Raw genomic sequence first — 15,438 nt, 5'->3', positions numbered from 1 at the left:
TTTTATATAGCTGTGGTCCCAAACGAACCAAGCTTGACCATGTTATTCTGAAGGAAGATCATTAAATGTGGTTGAGGTTAGATTTTAAAATTATATGGTTTTTAAATATACATTCCCCTAATTCCTGCTCATCTATGCAGGTGTTCAGTATTGCAAACACTATGTGCTGTGTGAAACATGCCGCTTTGACATCATCTGACTTCAGTGCTAACAATGTCAGTTCCACCCCTTTTTCACCTTCTTGGGCTCTGTGATGTTTATATGAATGGAGTCACTATTACAATAAAAACTTAGCCACATCTTTTTGGGTGTTGCCACTTGTAGCTGTACCATGTCAGTATAGTCTGAGATGACAGCAAAAACATTTTTTCTTCTTGCATTTACTATAGTAATAAATGTAGGTATTTAAAAATTTGCTGCATTTGACTTTTTTTTTTTTTTTTTTTTTTTGGAGAGGGCATTGGATTTGAAAATAGGAGGAGGAGGAGTTTATGGCTGTTTGTTAAGAAATCAGAAAAACAAACAATTTGGTGAGCAGTAATGACAGCTTGTCCATGGTGTTGCCCAAAGACACTGACAGACATAAACTCGACCCTTATGAGTAGCTATGAAGATTTAGCACCTCCTTTATTCCAGATACTGTGCCGGCATTTTACACATTTGATAACTAATCCCAATATCTCCCCCTCAAATAGGTAGATATTATTTTTCCAACTTTCATCACAGGAATCTGAGGATAGTCTAGGCCATCATCTTTTCTAAAGTGATGCAGCTAATAAGTGGTAGAGCCAGACTTAAAATTCTGGTTTGCCTGTCTCCAAATCCATCACTCACGTGTGCATGTCTAGCTTTCTGTTCTGCTTCAGGAGAGGCCTAAAACTGTAGCTGCCCAATTCCTCTCCATGCTTAGAATGAATCATAGTCATCATCCTCAAATAGTAAGATACATTTTTAAAAGTAAAAGATATTAAATGAGTATGTTACGTTGCTCAGCTCAAGTTTTGAGACATTTAGTGGAGTAATTTAATTTGAAAGTCTAATTTTCCAAGAATTGTATCATGCTATAATTGTATTTAAAAATATTTTAAAGACAATACATAAGCAGTTTTTATTTAATTATCCAGTAGCATTATCCTTTCTTAATCTAATCCTAGATAATTTAGTGGAAAATCTATGTGTATAGATTGCTATAATTTGCCCTCCTCTTGATATAACCCTATCTGGACATAAATATATCAACTACAGTGATGCCATTTTTTTCTTTTTGTTTCATTTTTAAAAAAAATTGAAGTTGGTGGGTTGCAATTACAGAAGGTAGTGATTAACTGTTAGTCACATTAAAAAAACTTCTGAAACTTAATTTAAAATTTTCATAAATAAATTAAAGGATTGCATTTATTTCTATGACTGAATTCAGTGCTACATTTTCTTCCTTATACAGTGGAGACACTAAAAAGAGGCTAGAAAGAAGATTCAAAAAAGGAAGATAAGTCATTATATAAAAATGATAATTGCACTCGTATGTTTATCACAGCACTATTCAGAACAGTAAATATATTAGATTTAATCTAACTGCCCATCAACAGTTGATTGGATAAAGAAAATGGAATACTATTCAGCCATAAAAAGGGAATGAAATTATGTCTTTTGCCTCAACGTGGGTGGAACTGAAGGCCATTATTTTAAGTGAAACAACTCAGAAAGAGAAAGTCAAATACCTCATGTTCTCACTTATAAGTAGGAGCTAAATAATGTGTACACATTGACACAGAGTATGAAATAATACACATGAGATACTTGGAAGGGTGGGACGGTGTGAGGGGTGAGAGCTGAGAAATTACTTAATGGGAACAATGTACACTATTCAGGTGATGGTTACACTACAAGCTGAGACTTCACCACTATGTGATATTCATGTAACAAAACTGCATTTATGCCCCTTACATTTATACAAAGAGAAAGAATCTCTGCTTACCTTTTTGAATTCTGTAGCTTCTGTAGCTTTCCAATTAACTGACTTGAGTGGGTCAAACAGTTTATAGCTTGGAAATGTTACAGCTTCACCATGATGTGCTACTCTCTTCTGGCAGGTTACCATAGTGACAACAGTATGTTAATTTCAACAGTGACATCTTTTTAATTTACAATAAAATATGATATTAATGAGGAACTTCTATAACGCTTTTAGAGTGGTAAAAACAGTAAATAAATAGACATAGTCTATTTGGCCCTACTTTTAAAAATTCTTTTCAGTATACATTGCCCTACATTTGTGCTGTACTGTCATATTTACTAAGTATATTGTAAACATATTGCATTGATTCTTTTCCATATTAAAGAATTAAACTTTAGGCAGGACTTAATTAGGTGTGCATTTTTTAAACCTCTAGATTGCATTTTGATGAACTCCTTAGATATTTGATTAGCAAGAGAATGATTTGCATAAAGCATATTTCCACTCCATGGGCCACTGCAGAATCACTTGGTATTTTCCCTGCTAAATTAATAGTTCCACTTACTGTTGTACTAGGGGACAATGAAGTTGTATAATTGGAAACTGGTAAGATACTTTATAGCTTATTAGCTTTAGGTAATTATCTGCATGTTATATTATGCACTGAATTGTAATTGAAAATATTGCATTGTAATATTTAGGAGAAGTGGCAACCAAAAATAGTTAAATTGTTATAGTAACCATTGACTTGCAATGAAAATGAACAGGTTTGTTGAAAGACATTTCTGTAACTTGAAAACAGTGTGTTCCTTTTTGATAACTATTCTTTTTCTCTTGTTTCTTTTTTATTTTTATTTATTTATTTTATAATTTGCTGCTTGCCATTGCAGGAAGTAGAGGTTTGTATACAGCTTCTGTGTTTCATATTTAATTTTAGATTTTATATGAACCCTTGCATTTTAATTACTCATATACACTCAATTCACATTATTTTCCCCCTTAGGATGATGATTTCCGCACTTGGAGTCCAGGAAAACCCTTCGATCAGGGTAAGAATCTATTTTAAAATAAAAATCTTTACATGTTCATAATCATTGTACTTTTAGAAATGATATTTATTGTCTGGTTAGGCTTGAAAATACTAAATAGAAGAGATTACATAAGTGGAAAAATTTATGCAATAATTACTTACATTTCAGCATAATATTTTAAGAAGTAAGCTAATTAGTTATCATGATTATGTCAGGATGTCTTTTATTTTTAGATACATGTTTTAGATGACTGATTTGGGCTTCTGAACCTTACCAGGTTTATTTTTATCAGTAGATACAAGTCACTTCATCCAGTTTTCAAGTACATTCACTGGGCAATAGATTTGTTTGTACAAACTTTTAAAACAAATGGCTTTTTTTTGCCTCTTTTCCAATTAATAAAAGGTTTCCTTTAAGACGAGTAAATTAGTAATTAGACTCAGCTGGGGTCTCAACAAGCCCCAAAAGGAAACATGTTATACAAAATTAGGGCTTCCCCACCTCCTTTCAAACAGTTCGCAATTCTGATTAACTTACCTTTAAAAGGAAAACAGGAAATAGGGATGAAAATGAAAATACTTCTACATGTGCAATGAGAATGGGCACATCAAGCCCCAAGCAATCATAGTTAAATAAATGACTAAAGAGATTTGTTTACTGAAGTTCACATTTAAAAAGTATCTTACTTTTAAAGTTTCTTTTTGTAACTTTCTATAGTCTGTGCAAAGTAGAAAAAAAATTTCTTCTTTACAGAGAGTATATAGTAAAAGATAATACTTTGTGAAGCAGTCAGACTTAAAAATAGAAATCTTTGTAAGAGTGTTTAGTAAGTGATTAGATGATGAAGACACAATATGTTATTTAAAGGAGCTCAGAGTATTTTGCTATGTTACCAGATTTTTACTGAATATTTGGGGTGAATGCTACAACAACCAAGCTGTATGAGTGAGAAACCACCTGTGTGGACCTAGACATAGACCATCATCCACATTGGTATTAACATGGAGTCTGAAGCAGTCATTCAAATCTAATATCTTCTTAAAATGACTTTTTTTCTTATATATTTCATTTGATTTCACTATTATCCAGTGTTTGTTTGTGAGATCAGCACTTCAAAATTCTAAAAGAATTAATGTTGAATTTGTTACTAATAAGTCAAGCCAATGCTCTAAAACACAGGCAATAAAAAAATAATGACAGGCAGACAGAGATGTTATTTACTGGCTTTCTTGGGAAATGAATTTTTATGATGGAATCACAAACCTTGTAAAATGGGTGTTAGCTATGGAATTTGTCATACTTGGTGCATCCAGTTATAATAAAGATGCTTTTATTTTCCTTTATGTGTGCATGACAATGTGTTGAATTGCAATTTATCTCTCATAAAAAAAGAATGCTATTTGAGAGTCTTCCAAACAATTAATGATACAAGATTGATTTGCTTTAATATTAAGAGAGGTTTTTAACCTACTAACAAAAATACTATGTTTATCAGGCAGGGATAAGCTTATGACATGATAATAGCTAATGTTTGTGAAGAATGTCCTATTTTGAGTCAGTACTCCAAGTGTTTGATATATATTACTTAATTTAGTTGTTATAACCCTGCAAGGTAGATGAAGAAGTTAAGATATTGAAAGAAGTTAGTTAAGCTTCTGCTCAGGTTATATTCCCACAGTGTGGCAGAGTGGAGATTTAGATTCAGTCAGTCTGAACCCCCAAACCTGTTTCCTAACTGCTATGCAATATTACCATGCATATGATAACACTAACAAGAAATAATGGCATCCTGATGATATTTTGAAGTTTATGCTTTAAAAATGCACATTTACTTGAACAAAGCTTTATTTCTATATGTTAAAACAATATTTTTTAGACTATCTGATCTCAAGTTTTGATTTCTTGAACATATATAGTTGATAAACACGTAAGAAAGTTTTGTATCAAAAAAATAAAAATAAAACAAAAATTAGATTGAGATATGTGTATTTGTTTTCGGCTTTGAGTCAAATTAACCAACCTAGTTGTAGACCACACTGAGGAGTGAGCAAAATAATCCTATTTCCATCTAAATAGTGTCCATCATCTAGATAGAAAAGACATGAGATATGTTCATTTCTAGTACGTTTCTTGCTTTTTTTGATGAAAGACTCTTCCTTCAAGTATTATTTTCAAAAGCTTATTGGTGTATTGAACATAAAATCATTTAAAAGACTTTTTATGAGTATTTTTAGTTTTTAATTTACCATGTTTTTCACTGAATTATGGACATCCATATTAGATCACTATAAGTTGATTTTCCCTATTTCATTTATAAGAGGTTTGCATGTTTCCTAAAAAAAGTGAAGAAAAAGTTACCTTGTCATTATATTTTTATACCAGTATTTATACTATTTTAACAATTAATATATCCATTTAAAGTTATCTTTTACTTCAATTTCTATAGAATGCACCATAAAGCATGCAGAAATTAAAGTATCACCAATGAAAATGTTAATTAATATTTTATAATATGAATGGTGTAAATTCTCAGCATGAAACTCCTTTCTACATATGCATACATATGCGTACCAATACATACATACATACATAAACATATCGATTACATATTTACACTTGGACAGACACACTTACACTTGCAAATTTGCCTCAAGATAAAATCAACTAATTGTTCGTGTACACCTGATCTACTTTTGGTTTAACCGTGACGTATTTTTCATCTCATTTAAGTTTCTTTTAATCAGTCATTTTTCTAGTTTCTTTATGTTTTACCACTAAAACAGTAAGAGTTTTGGGGAAATAAAATGTTTTCAAATGAGCTTAAGTAAAAACTATTTTGATGATGGTAAATCTGCTGCAAAATGAACTAAAGCACACCAGTACCAACAATATATTGGTCTGGGCATCTCCACACTGATTTTTCTGTGATATTACTTCTCTTTATTAGTGCAGTTAATCGTAAGTTGACATGACAGAAATTACCTGAAAAATTGTTTTGATGAGGACATACATCTTGAATAAGGCATAAAATGTATATGCTTTGCTATATTTACTATGATAAATAAACTGAAGGGAAAATGAAGATTTTAAACAATTTAATCAATGCTTTAGATGAATATGCTGTAGCTTTCAAAAATAAATATTCACATCTTTCCATTCACTGTGTTAAATCTGCCTTGTTTGTGGTCATGGATTGATATTGGTGTGTAACGGATACATCAGTAAAGTTCCTAGCAGTGAATCTTGACAGTTGCTCAGAGTATCTGCTTGAACTGAGGTACCCTATCTATAAGGATCGCCTTTTATTTAAATGTTGTTTTCCCCAGCACATGATAAATATCATAAATCTCTAGGTGTCCTAAGGTGAAAGATTTAGAAGGAAAATATGCTTTCTAGGTTTTCCTAACTTTGCTATCCAAAGGAGCTTGGAGTGTCCCTACTTGGTCTCTGCCATGGCAGTAAATTATTATGACTAGATTAGAAATGAAGATCAATATACAGAGATCCAGAGATATAAGAACAAACCTGTTTCATTTTTTGATGTGTTTCTCCTGCTCCTGCACATTTTTGGGGATCTTGAATTAGGGGCAAGAAGTGTAGCTGTGGCTTAGGTCAGCACCCTTCTGTCTTTTCTCAGCAGTTTCATTGTGTGCTTTCTTCTTAAATCAGAGCTTCTCAGGAAGGGCACCCTAACTCCTACTGGTTCATTAGATTGCAGTTAATTCTTTTTTTTGTTTTGTTTTGTTTATTTATTTTTGAGATGGAGTCTCACTCTGTAGCCCAGGCTGGAGTGCAGTGGCCTGATCTCGGCACATTGCAACCTCCGCCTCCTGGGTTCAAGCAATTCTCCTGCCTCAGCCTCCTGAGTAGCTGGGATTACAGGCACCCTCCACCATACCTGGCTAATTTTAGTATTTTTAGTGGAGACAAGGTTTCACCATGTTGGCCAGCCTGGTCTCGAACTCCTGAACTCAGGTGATCTGCCCCTCGGCCTCCCAAAGTGCTGGGATTACTTGCGTGAGCCACAGCGTGTGGCCAAGATTGCAGATAATTCAATGAAAGTTCCCGAAGAGGAAGTATGTGAGGAAACCATTTCTAAACTCAAGCAGATCAGATAATCTAGCCATGAGAGACAGATACATGGCAGCTAAACTTATAACTAGAGGAAGCATTCTGGCAAGGATTAGAGGGTCCGGAGAGGGGCAGTTGTAAGAAAAAAATAACCAGCTCTTTGGAAGGGCAGTCATGTGTTTAGCCATATACTTACCCATTGTATTTATCGCTTCAGAATCATTTCTTAGAGCTTTATCTGATTCCCATCATTTTTTCCATCCATTTGCAAAACGTCTCACATATAATAACAGTCACAGCTTGATATGTCCTTTTGCAATCAGTATTTGGCTACAAAGGAAAAGCAGTTGAGATTTCATCTGGAGCTTTTACTCCCTTCAATGAACAGAGCTGTTCATAGTATTATGGGCGTAATTATTTCTGAAACTGAAAAAGACTAGTGTTTGAGGAAATGCACCCCTAACTTAGCTTCCTCTTCTTAAAATGCATTATTATTACGCTTCTTAAGGAATAGGTTATCTAGATTAGACAATGTCAATATTGGCTGTCTCTAAGATGCCTTTAATTTTTACTTGTTTACATGAGTATCATTTATTTTTTATATTTTCAGATGGCATTTATTGATAGTATTCTGAAACAATAGAAAGGTCTGATCCATGCTTCACAATAGGGGCATGGTGGTATCATAATGCTGCTTTGTTTAAGAGCTTGGGGACTTTTGGCATTTTTCTAGTGGAAAAATTGGTGTTCCCGGTATTGAAATTCAGTGGAGGCAACATGCAAGGATGATTACATGATTACAGTATTTTCTGAAAGTGATTTCAGTCATTTAGAAATGTAAATTCTGAGCCTTTGATTGAACCATTATTTGATTAATTCACATGAATTGATTTAGGAGTTTTGGATATTTTTGGACAAGTTCCCGGTTTAGACATTCAAATTCTAATAGTCTTATCAATGTATATATCCTACATCGGTTGTATCATCCATATTGGCAACCTTAGATTGTAGAAGTCCTTTGTATCCCTGAGGAAAACCTGCTAAGAAATTATATTCAACCTAGAAACCAACAGTAAATGCCCATTTACTCTATGTCAGATTTAGTACCTAAGAACTGCATAGGGCTTCTAAATGAGAAATTTATTTCATTATCCAATTCTTACTTCTTTATACAATGATGGTGTTTTATTTGTTTTACACCATAGCCCATAAAATATAGCACCAAAAATCTTAGATTGTTTTGTTCTATACCAAATGAAGGTACATGTTCCACAAGATAATAAATACTATTTAAAGCTCTGTGTTTTTAATTCATAAGGTAAAATCAAGATTACTATGTAATACTTGATTTGCTTCATATCACATTAGCCTACATAGGTGTGCAAGAAGGCAAATTATTTTCCATTTCCTTATGTGTTATTAAACTGTAATCAAATATATAGAGCAGGAAATTAATCAAATTAATTTAGAAGGTGTTCAGTGATTTAAGAAACAATATTCTTCACAAGCTGACCCTGACTTTCAGGAAGTGAAATGACAATGGCAGAATTTAACTGAAGACGCACAGTCTAGAAATGGAACCACTGCTCTTTTGACAGGTGCCACCTCAGTGGCATCACTGGAAAGTCCAGATTGCCTGACACTTTGATAACCAATGATTGGGGATCAGGTCAAAGTCAGGGTCAGCTTGTGAAAAGTTGTTAAACAACATGCTAAGTGTGAAATGTCAACCCTCACTCTAAAGTTTCCCTGTTCAGAGCATCAGATGAAGACTGGGTTTTACAGTGGTTTTCTGTGTTTTGCTAGTCCATTGAAGAAGGGAGTTTGAAAGTTGTATACTGCTAATGATTGTCTGCCCATGTCCTTCCTGAAATAGCATGATTGTTTATGGAAAGTATCTTTAATAAAGCTGGATATGGTTTGTCTTGGAAAAAACAAAAGAAAGAAACAATATTATTATCTCAAGCCTTGTTAATCTAACACAGCAAGAAGTATTATAAAGATTGAAAAAACTCTGGACATACATAGAAAGTCATACTTTTACCAGGAGGCCTCTGCTGGCTAGAGAAGTGATTCTCAGTCCTTGCTGTGCAGGAGAATTACTTCACACTCATTTAAAAAGTATAGTTGTCTAGGCTTGATCCCTGAATGTTTTGATTAAATTGATCTCTTGATCCCTGAATGTGCATTCATATCGTTTTGCAATCATTGTTATTATCCATCTCCAGGACCCTTTTCATCTTCCCATTAATGACTGTCTTCAGTTTATTGGGTATGAACTGAAACTATACATGCGTTAGAAAATAACTCTCCTTTCTCCCTTCCCCTCAGCACTTGGCAACCCCAACTGTGCTTTCTGTTTCTTTGAATTTGAGTTTTCCAGACATCTCCTGTAAGTGGAGTCATACAATCTTTGTCCTTTTGTGATTCACTTATTTCACTTAGTGTAATGTCGTCAAGGCTCAGCCATGTTGTGGCATGTGTCAGAATTTCCCACTTTTTAAGGGTGAGTAATATTTTATTGTATGTATATCTCATATTTCGTTTCTCTATTCATCTATCCATAGACACTTATGTTACATCCACCTTTTGGCTATTGTGAATAATGCTTCTATGAATGTGTGTGTCTAAATATGTTTGGGTCTCTGCTTTCAATTCTCTTGGTTATATACCTGGAAATGGAATTGCTGGATCATATGGTAATTATATTTATTTGGGAAACAACCATATTGTTCTCGATAGCAACTGCATGCTTTCATATTCCCGCCGGCAAGCCACAGCGTTCCAATTTTTCCTCATCCTTGTCAACATTATTGTTCTTTTAAATTAAAATCTATCCTAATGGTTGTGAATGTGATTGTGTTTCAAACTCCAAAATGTGTTATTTTATGCAGGTATAGTAGAGAATCATAGGGTACTAGCAATGGCTTATCAAAATAATTCATTTCTGTCATTTCCTTTAGTAGTACTGAGAATTTTGTGTCAAAAGAGTTCTTCTTATGAAAACAGTCCAAAGTGTCAGAGAATTTTAACTAACCTATTCACTTTTCAGATCTGGTGCCAGAAGCACGTACCAAAGGGCTTTGAGAATAAATTGTGGGAAGCAATAAAACCCCCAAAGAAAAATCATTGCCTCCATTGAACAAACGCTCCCTATATGTCAAGTATTTTATAGAAGACACTTACACTACCTTAAAAAGTAGATACAAAGCTAGTAAGTGGTGTAGCGGAGGTTTGGAATTTTGTATTTGTGGTTTTGAAGGACATTGACTCTTTTGTTATGAAATACCGATTTATGATCAGCTTATCTGGTTTATTTTTCAACTAAGACTATACCCTTTTCATGAGAAGACATGGTGGGAATGGCACAGGTGAACACAGGCAGCTAAAGGGTCAATCATTTGGCATATGTTGTTGGATCATGTTTAGAATTGTTCCACAAGAGAGGATATGAGGTGTTTGTAACTTGTATTCTAATTTTTAGAATCTAGAAATATAGTGTTTTAAACTGACTGCCTCTAATGTCTGATCTTTATAGATAATCTTTAGATAAATTGAGCATTCATCTGATAATACATCACTTAATATCTAGATTTTAGAGCATGATTTTTCTGATTCTAATGAATATTTTATACCAAATATTATTTAAAAATCCTTTCTCAGGTCAAAATAAATCTATTTGCACTGCTCCTCGAACTGACTCATGGTCTATATAAAAAAGAGATGATATAATCTGAGTTTGTATTTCAAAATCCTCATTGAGACACCAGTGAGTCTAGTGTGTTTGTTTGCTTTCACATAAACCCTCTAAAAGTTCCACATGTAATCAACCTGCACTTCACTTCCAATCTTTAGACAGTATACTTTGTTTTGTAGAGAAGCTAATATCCTAAAGAGTTGGAAATTTGCTAATATTGTACCCACTTTACTTACAAATATTTTATAATTCAGTTTTGAATCTTTTTTATTAGTAAGTAGGGAAATAACTCAAAGACAATAAAAACCTCAAAGATGCTTGAACCCAGGAGGCAGAGGTTGCAGTGAGCCGAAATCGTGCCATTGCACTCCAGCCTGGGTGACAGGAGCAAAACTCCGTCTCAAAAAAAAAAAAGAAAAAGAAATTTAACTTTTCTTGAAATACATTGGAATATGCTGTGCTTCTATCTTTGCATATCTGATCATCTCCGTAGGTTTAGGATTTAACTTTCATATGAAAAAAAGCTAAGTGATTTTTCGGTTAACATTTCTCATTGGAGAACTAGATAAATTATCTTTTTATGGTTCAACCACCAGTAATTCTTCAAAGTAAACAAGCACTTTTACATAAATACCTGCCCCCATGTATGTATCTATCATTATTTATGCATGATGTCATGATGATTATTGTGTAATTAATTGTGCCAAAATTACAAGGATAAATAAAAATAAATGAAGGATAAATAAATATACAATGACTGCTCAATTCTTCAATCCCAGTTATATTGAGATTACATCTAACTGGATGCTTCCACTTAATCAGAAATGAATTAATATGGCCTTAGATTTAGAAACCCATAAAGTTATCTTCACTAAAACAAGTTTCTCTCTATTACATATTTTCCACCATGGAAATATTCTTTCATAATTTATGTGTTAGCTGAAAATATGTTTTTCTAAGGCATTTGTTATGGAAGGAAATACTATTTCCTAAGCTGTTGAAGTTTCCAGGTATGTTCAGTTTCATACAGTTGTCAGGATCTTCTAGTTTTCCTACCATCTGGATAACAAAATAGTATGTAATAATATATATTAGGTATGTCTGGTGTCTTCCAATACTTATTTTAAAACAATATAAAATCATCTGTGTAATACTTTCACTTTTGAAATATATCACACACTACTTTTTTTTCTTTTGCATTTCTGTAAATTACCTAACAATCTAGTATGTAAACTCTAGACTAATGCTTGTTTACACAGTCTTAGATGTCTAAAAAGATGATGAGTTGAACACATTTCCTTCTATTATTGAATACTAGATCTTTTTAGACAATATAATTAATATACAATTATTTTAGGAAATTGTCTCTTACATGCTTTAATTAAGATAATGTCTAGTATTTTTATACACTTCCTATAACTTTCTAGAGGAAACCATATATGGAACTCAGGTATAGTTCTACTTAACGTCTTTTCTTTTCTTTTCTTTTTTCTTTTCGAGACAAAGTGTCTTTCAGGAGTGCAGTGACATGATCTTGGCTCACTGCAGTCTCCGCCTCCCTTGTTCAAGCGATTGATTCTCCTGGCTCAGCCTCCCAAGTAACTGGGATTACAGGTGGACATCACCACACCTGGCTAAATTTTGTATTATGTAGAGATGGGCTTTTGCCATGTTGGCCAGGCTGGTTTCAATCTCCTGACCTCAAGTTATCTGCTGGCCTGGGTCTCCCAAAGTGCTGGGATTACAGGCATGAGCCACAGCACTAGGGTTATTTAACATATTTTCAACAACCATTTAGCCTTCTCATTTAGTTTCAATTGTTATAAAATAGACAGTAAAGATAGTGGAATCCCCAGTGAAGACAAATATTAAAATGCCTATAGAAAAATCATTGTCTGACTGCCAAAGTTAGAATCTAAATTTTTATAGTGTCTTAAGTTTAGGTCAATAATGTTAAGTGAGTTGGCAAGCTTCATAAACCAACCAATCCAATAATTCTAACATAACCCATAAATTCATATTATGCATTTTTCTTGGTGGCTTATATTGGGAAATTCATACAATAATTTAAAAGTCATAATTTTGCCTTTGCAAAAAGAAACAAAAGTTTACGGCTAGGTATCAATCAATATGAACTTATATGTCTAGCCTCATCATGTTGTTAGAATACATCTTCAGTCAAAAGCAAAATAGTACTTTCCTGATTTTTAAATCTTTAACTTTCTACTTAGTATAACTTCTCTCTACTCAAATTATTTTTATAGTTACCCTATTTTTAAAATACTCGTTAGATGTTACAAGCAGTTACATTTATGACAAGATGTCATCTATCAAACTCAAGCTCTACTTTCCCTATGAAGATGCCTCTTATGACTGTAAATGCATTCTCTTTTAAGTTCACTATACTTATTTTCAGAAATGCCTGGCTTAGAATTCACTTGGTCTTTGTTTTGTGAGAGTTAATGTGCCTTCTTGATTGAGATCGTAAGCTCGTCAAAGTCCTAGCACATAGTTATATCCGTATGTCCCCTACAAAGTCCTGTACTGTTGCAGATAAATATCATATACTCTTCACTAGAGTCAAATTTAGACATTTCTCTTTCTCCATTTTGTTTCTGTTTCTGAGTCTTTGCTTCTGTCTCCCCACAACTTCCCTGTTACTTCAAGTCTAGTTTTAATAATCAGCCCTCCTCTTAACACTATTGTTTATTTCATGCTCATTGTGTACAATTATCTTACAATAAATCGAGTTTTCAAAATAAATACATAAGAATCTCAGAAAGGTGCCAGGTGTGGTGGCTCATGCCTGTAATCCTAGCACTTTGGGAGGCCGAGGTGGGTGGGTTATGAGGTAGAAGTTCGAGACCACCCTGGCCAACACAGTGAAACCTCATCTCTACTAAAAATACAAAAAATTAACCAGGTGTGGTGATGCGCGCCTGTAGTCCCAGCTACTCGGGAGGCTGAGGCAGGAGAGTCACTTGAACCCGGGTGGCAGAGGTTGCAGTGAGCCAAGATTGTACCACTGCACTCCAGCTTAGGTGACAGAGTGAGACTTTGGAAATCTCAAATCAATGGAAAAGAACAGAGCCCTCAGAAATAATGCTGCATATCTACAACTATCTGATATTTGACAAACCTGAGAAAAACAAGCAATGGGGAAAGGATTCCCTATTTAATAAATGGTGCTGGGAAAACTGGCTAGCCATATGGAGAAAGCTGAAACTGGATCCCTTCCTTACACCTTATACAAAAATCAATTAAAGATGGATTAAAGACTTAAACATTAGACCTAAAACCATAAAAACCCTGGAAGAAAACATAGGCATTACCATTCAGGACATAGGCATGGGCAAGGACTTCATGTCTAAAACACTAAAAGCAATGGCAACAAAAGCCAAAATTGACAAATGGGATCTAATTAAACTAAAGAGCTTCTGCACAGCAAAAGAAACTACAATCAGAGTGAACAGGCAACCTACAAAATGGGAGAAAATTTTTGCAACCTACTCATCTGACAAAGGGCTAATACCCAGAATCTACAATGAACTCCAACAAATTTACAAGAAAAAAACAAACAACCCCATCAAAAAGTGGGCGAAGGACATGAACAGACACTTCTCAAAAGAAGACATTATGCAGCCAAAAAACACATGAAAAAATGCTCACCATTACTGGCCATCAGAGAAATGCAAATCAAAACCACAATGAGATACCATCTTACACCAGTTAGAATGGCAATCATTAAAAAGTCAGGAAACAACAGGTGCTGGAGAGGATGTGGAGACATAGGAACACTTTTACACTGTTGGTGGGACTGTAAACTAATTCAACTCTTGTGGAAGTCAGTGTGGCGATTCCTCAGGGATCTAGAACTAGAAATTCCATTTGACCCAGCCATCCCATTACTAGGTATATACCCAAAGGACTATAAATCATGCTGCTATAAAGACACATGCACACGTATGTTTATTGCGGCATTATTCACAATAGCAAAGACTTGGAACCAACCCAAATGTCCAACAATGATAGACTGGATTAAGAAAATGTGGCACATATACACCATGGAATACTATGCAGCCATAAAAAATGATGAGTTCATGTCCTTTGTAGGGACATGGATGAAATTGGAAATCATCATTCTCAGTAAACTATCACAAGAACAAAAAACCAAACACCGCATATTCTCACTCATAGGTGGGAATTGAACAATGAGAACACATGGACACAGGAAGGGGATCATCACACTCTGGGGACTGTTGTGGGGTGGGGGTAGGGGGGAGGGATAGCATTGGGAGATATACCTAATGCTAGATGACGAGTTAGTGGGTGCAGTGCACCAGCATGGCACATGTATACATATGTAACTAACCTGCACATTGCGCACATGTACCCTAAAACCTAAAGTATAATAATAATAAATTAAAAAATATCAGAAAGAAAAAAAGATAATAAAGGAACAGAATAAATATTTGAAACAATAATGACATAATTTTTCAAAATTTGTGTCAGACAACAAGCACTGATGCGGGAAGCTCAGGGAACACCAAGAAGAATGAATGCAAAAGAAAACCACCCACATCTAGGCATATTATTTTCAAGCTGCTGAAAATAAAGCAAAAACAAAAACAAAACAAAGCAAAACTCAAAAGAAGCCAGGCAGGAAGAGGGGAAACACATTTCCT

The 15,438-nt window shown here is 34.2% G+C and overlaps 1 protein-coding gene across 3 annotated transcripts in view; it reads left to right on the top strand.

Moving 5' to 3' along the window:
- SPOCK3 (SPARC (osteonectin), cwcv and kazal like domains proteoglycan 3) overlaps positions 1–15,438 on the top strand; it is a 511,232-nt gene that overhangs the window by 196,043 nt on the left and 299,751 nt on the right. For all 3 annotated transcript variants that reach the window (XM_054553197.1, NM_001131658.1, XM_054553196.1), the window contains 1 exon segment: positions 2,958–3,003. In XM_054553197.1, coding sequence (XP_054409172.1) covers positions 2,958–3,003 — 46 coding nt within the window.

Source organism: Pongo abelii, chromosome 3 (assembly GCF_028885655.2).
Source record: "Pongo abelii isolate AG06213 chromosome 3, NHGRI_mPonAbe1-v2.0_pri, whole genome shotgun sequence".
NCBI lineage: Eukaryota > Metazoa > Chordata > Mammalia > Primates > Hominidae > Pongo > Pongo abelii.
Note: the sequence above shows the minus strand (reverse complement) of the source record. Positions and strands in the feature narration are given on the sequence as shown.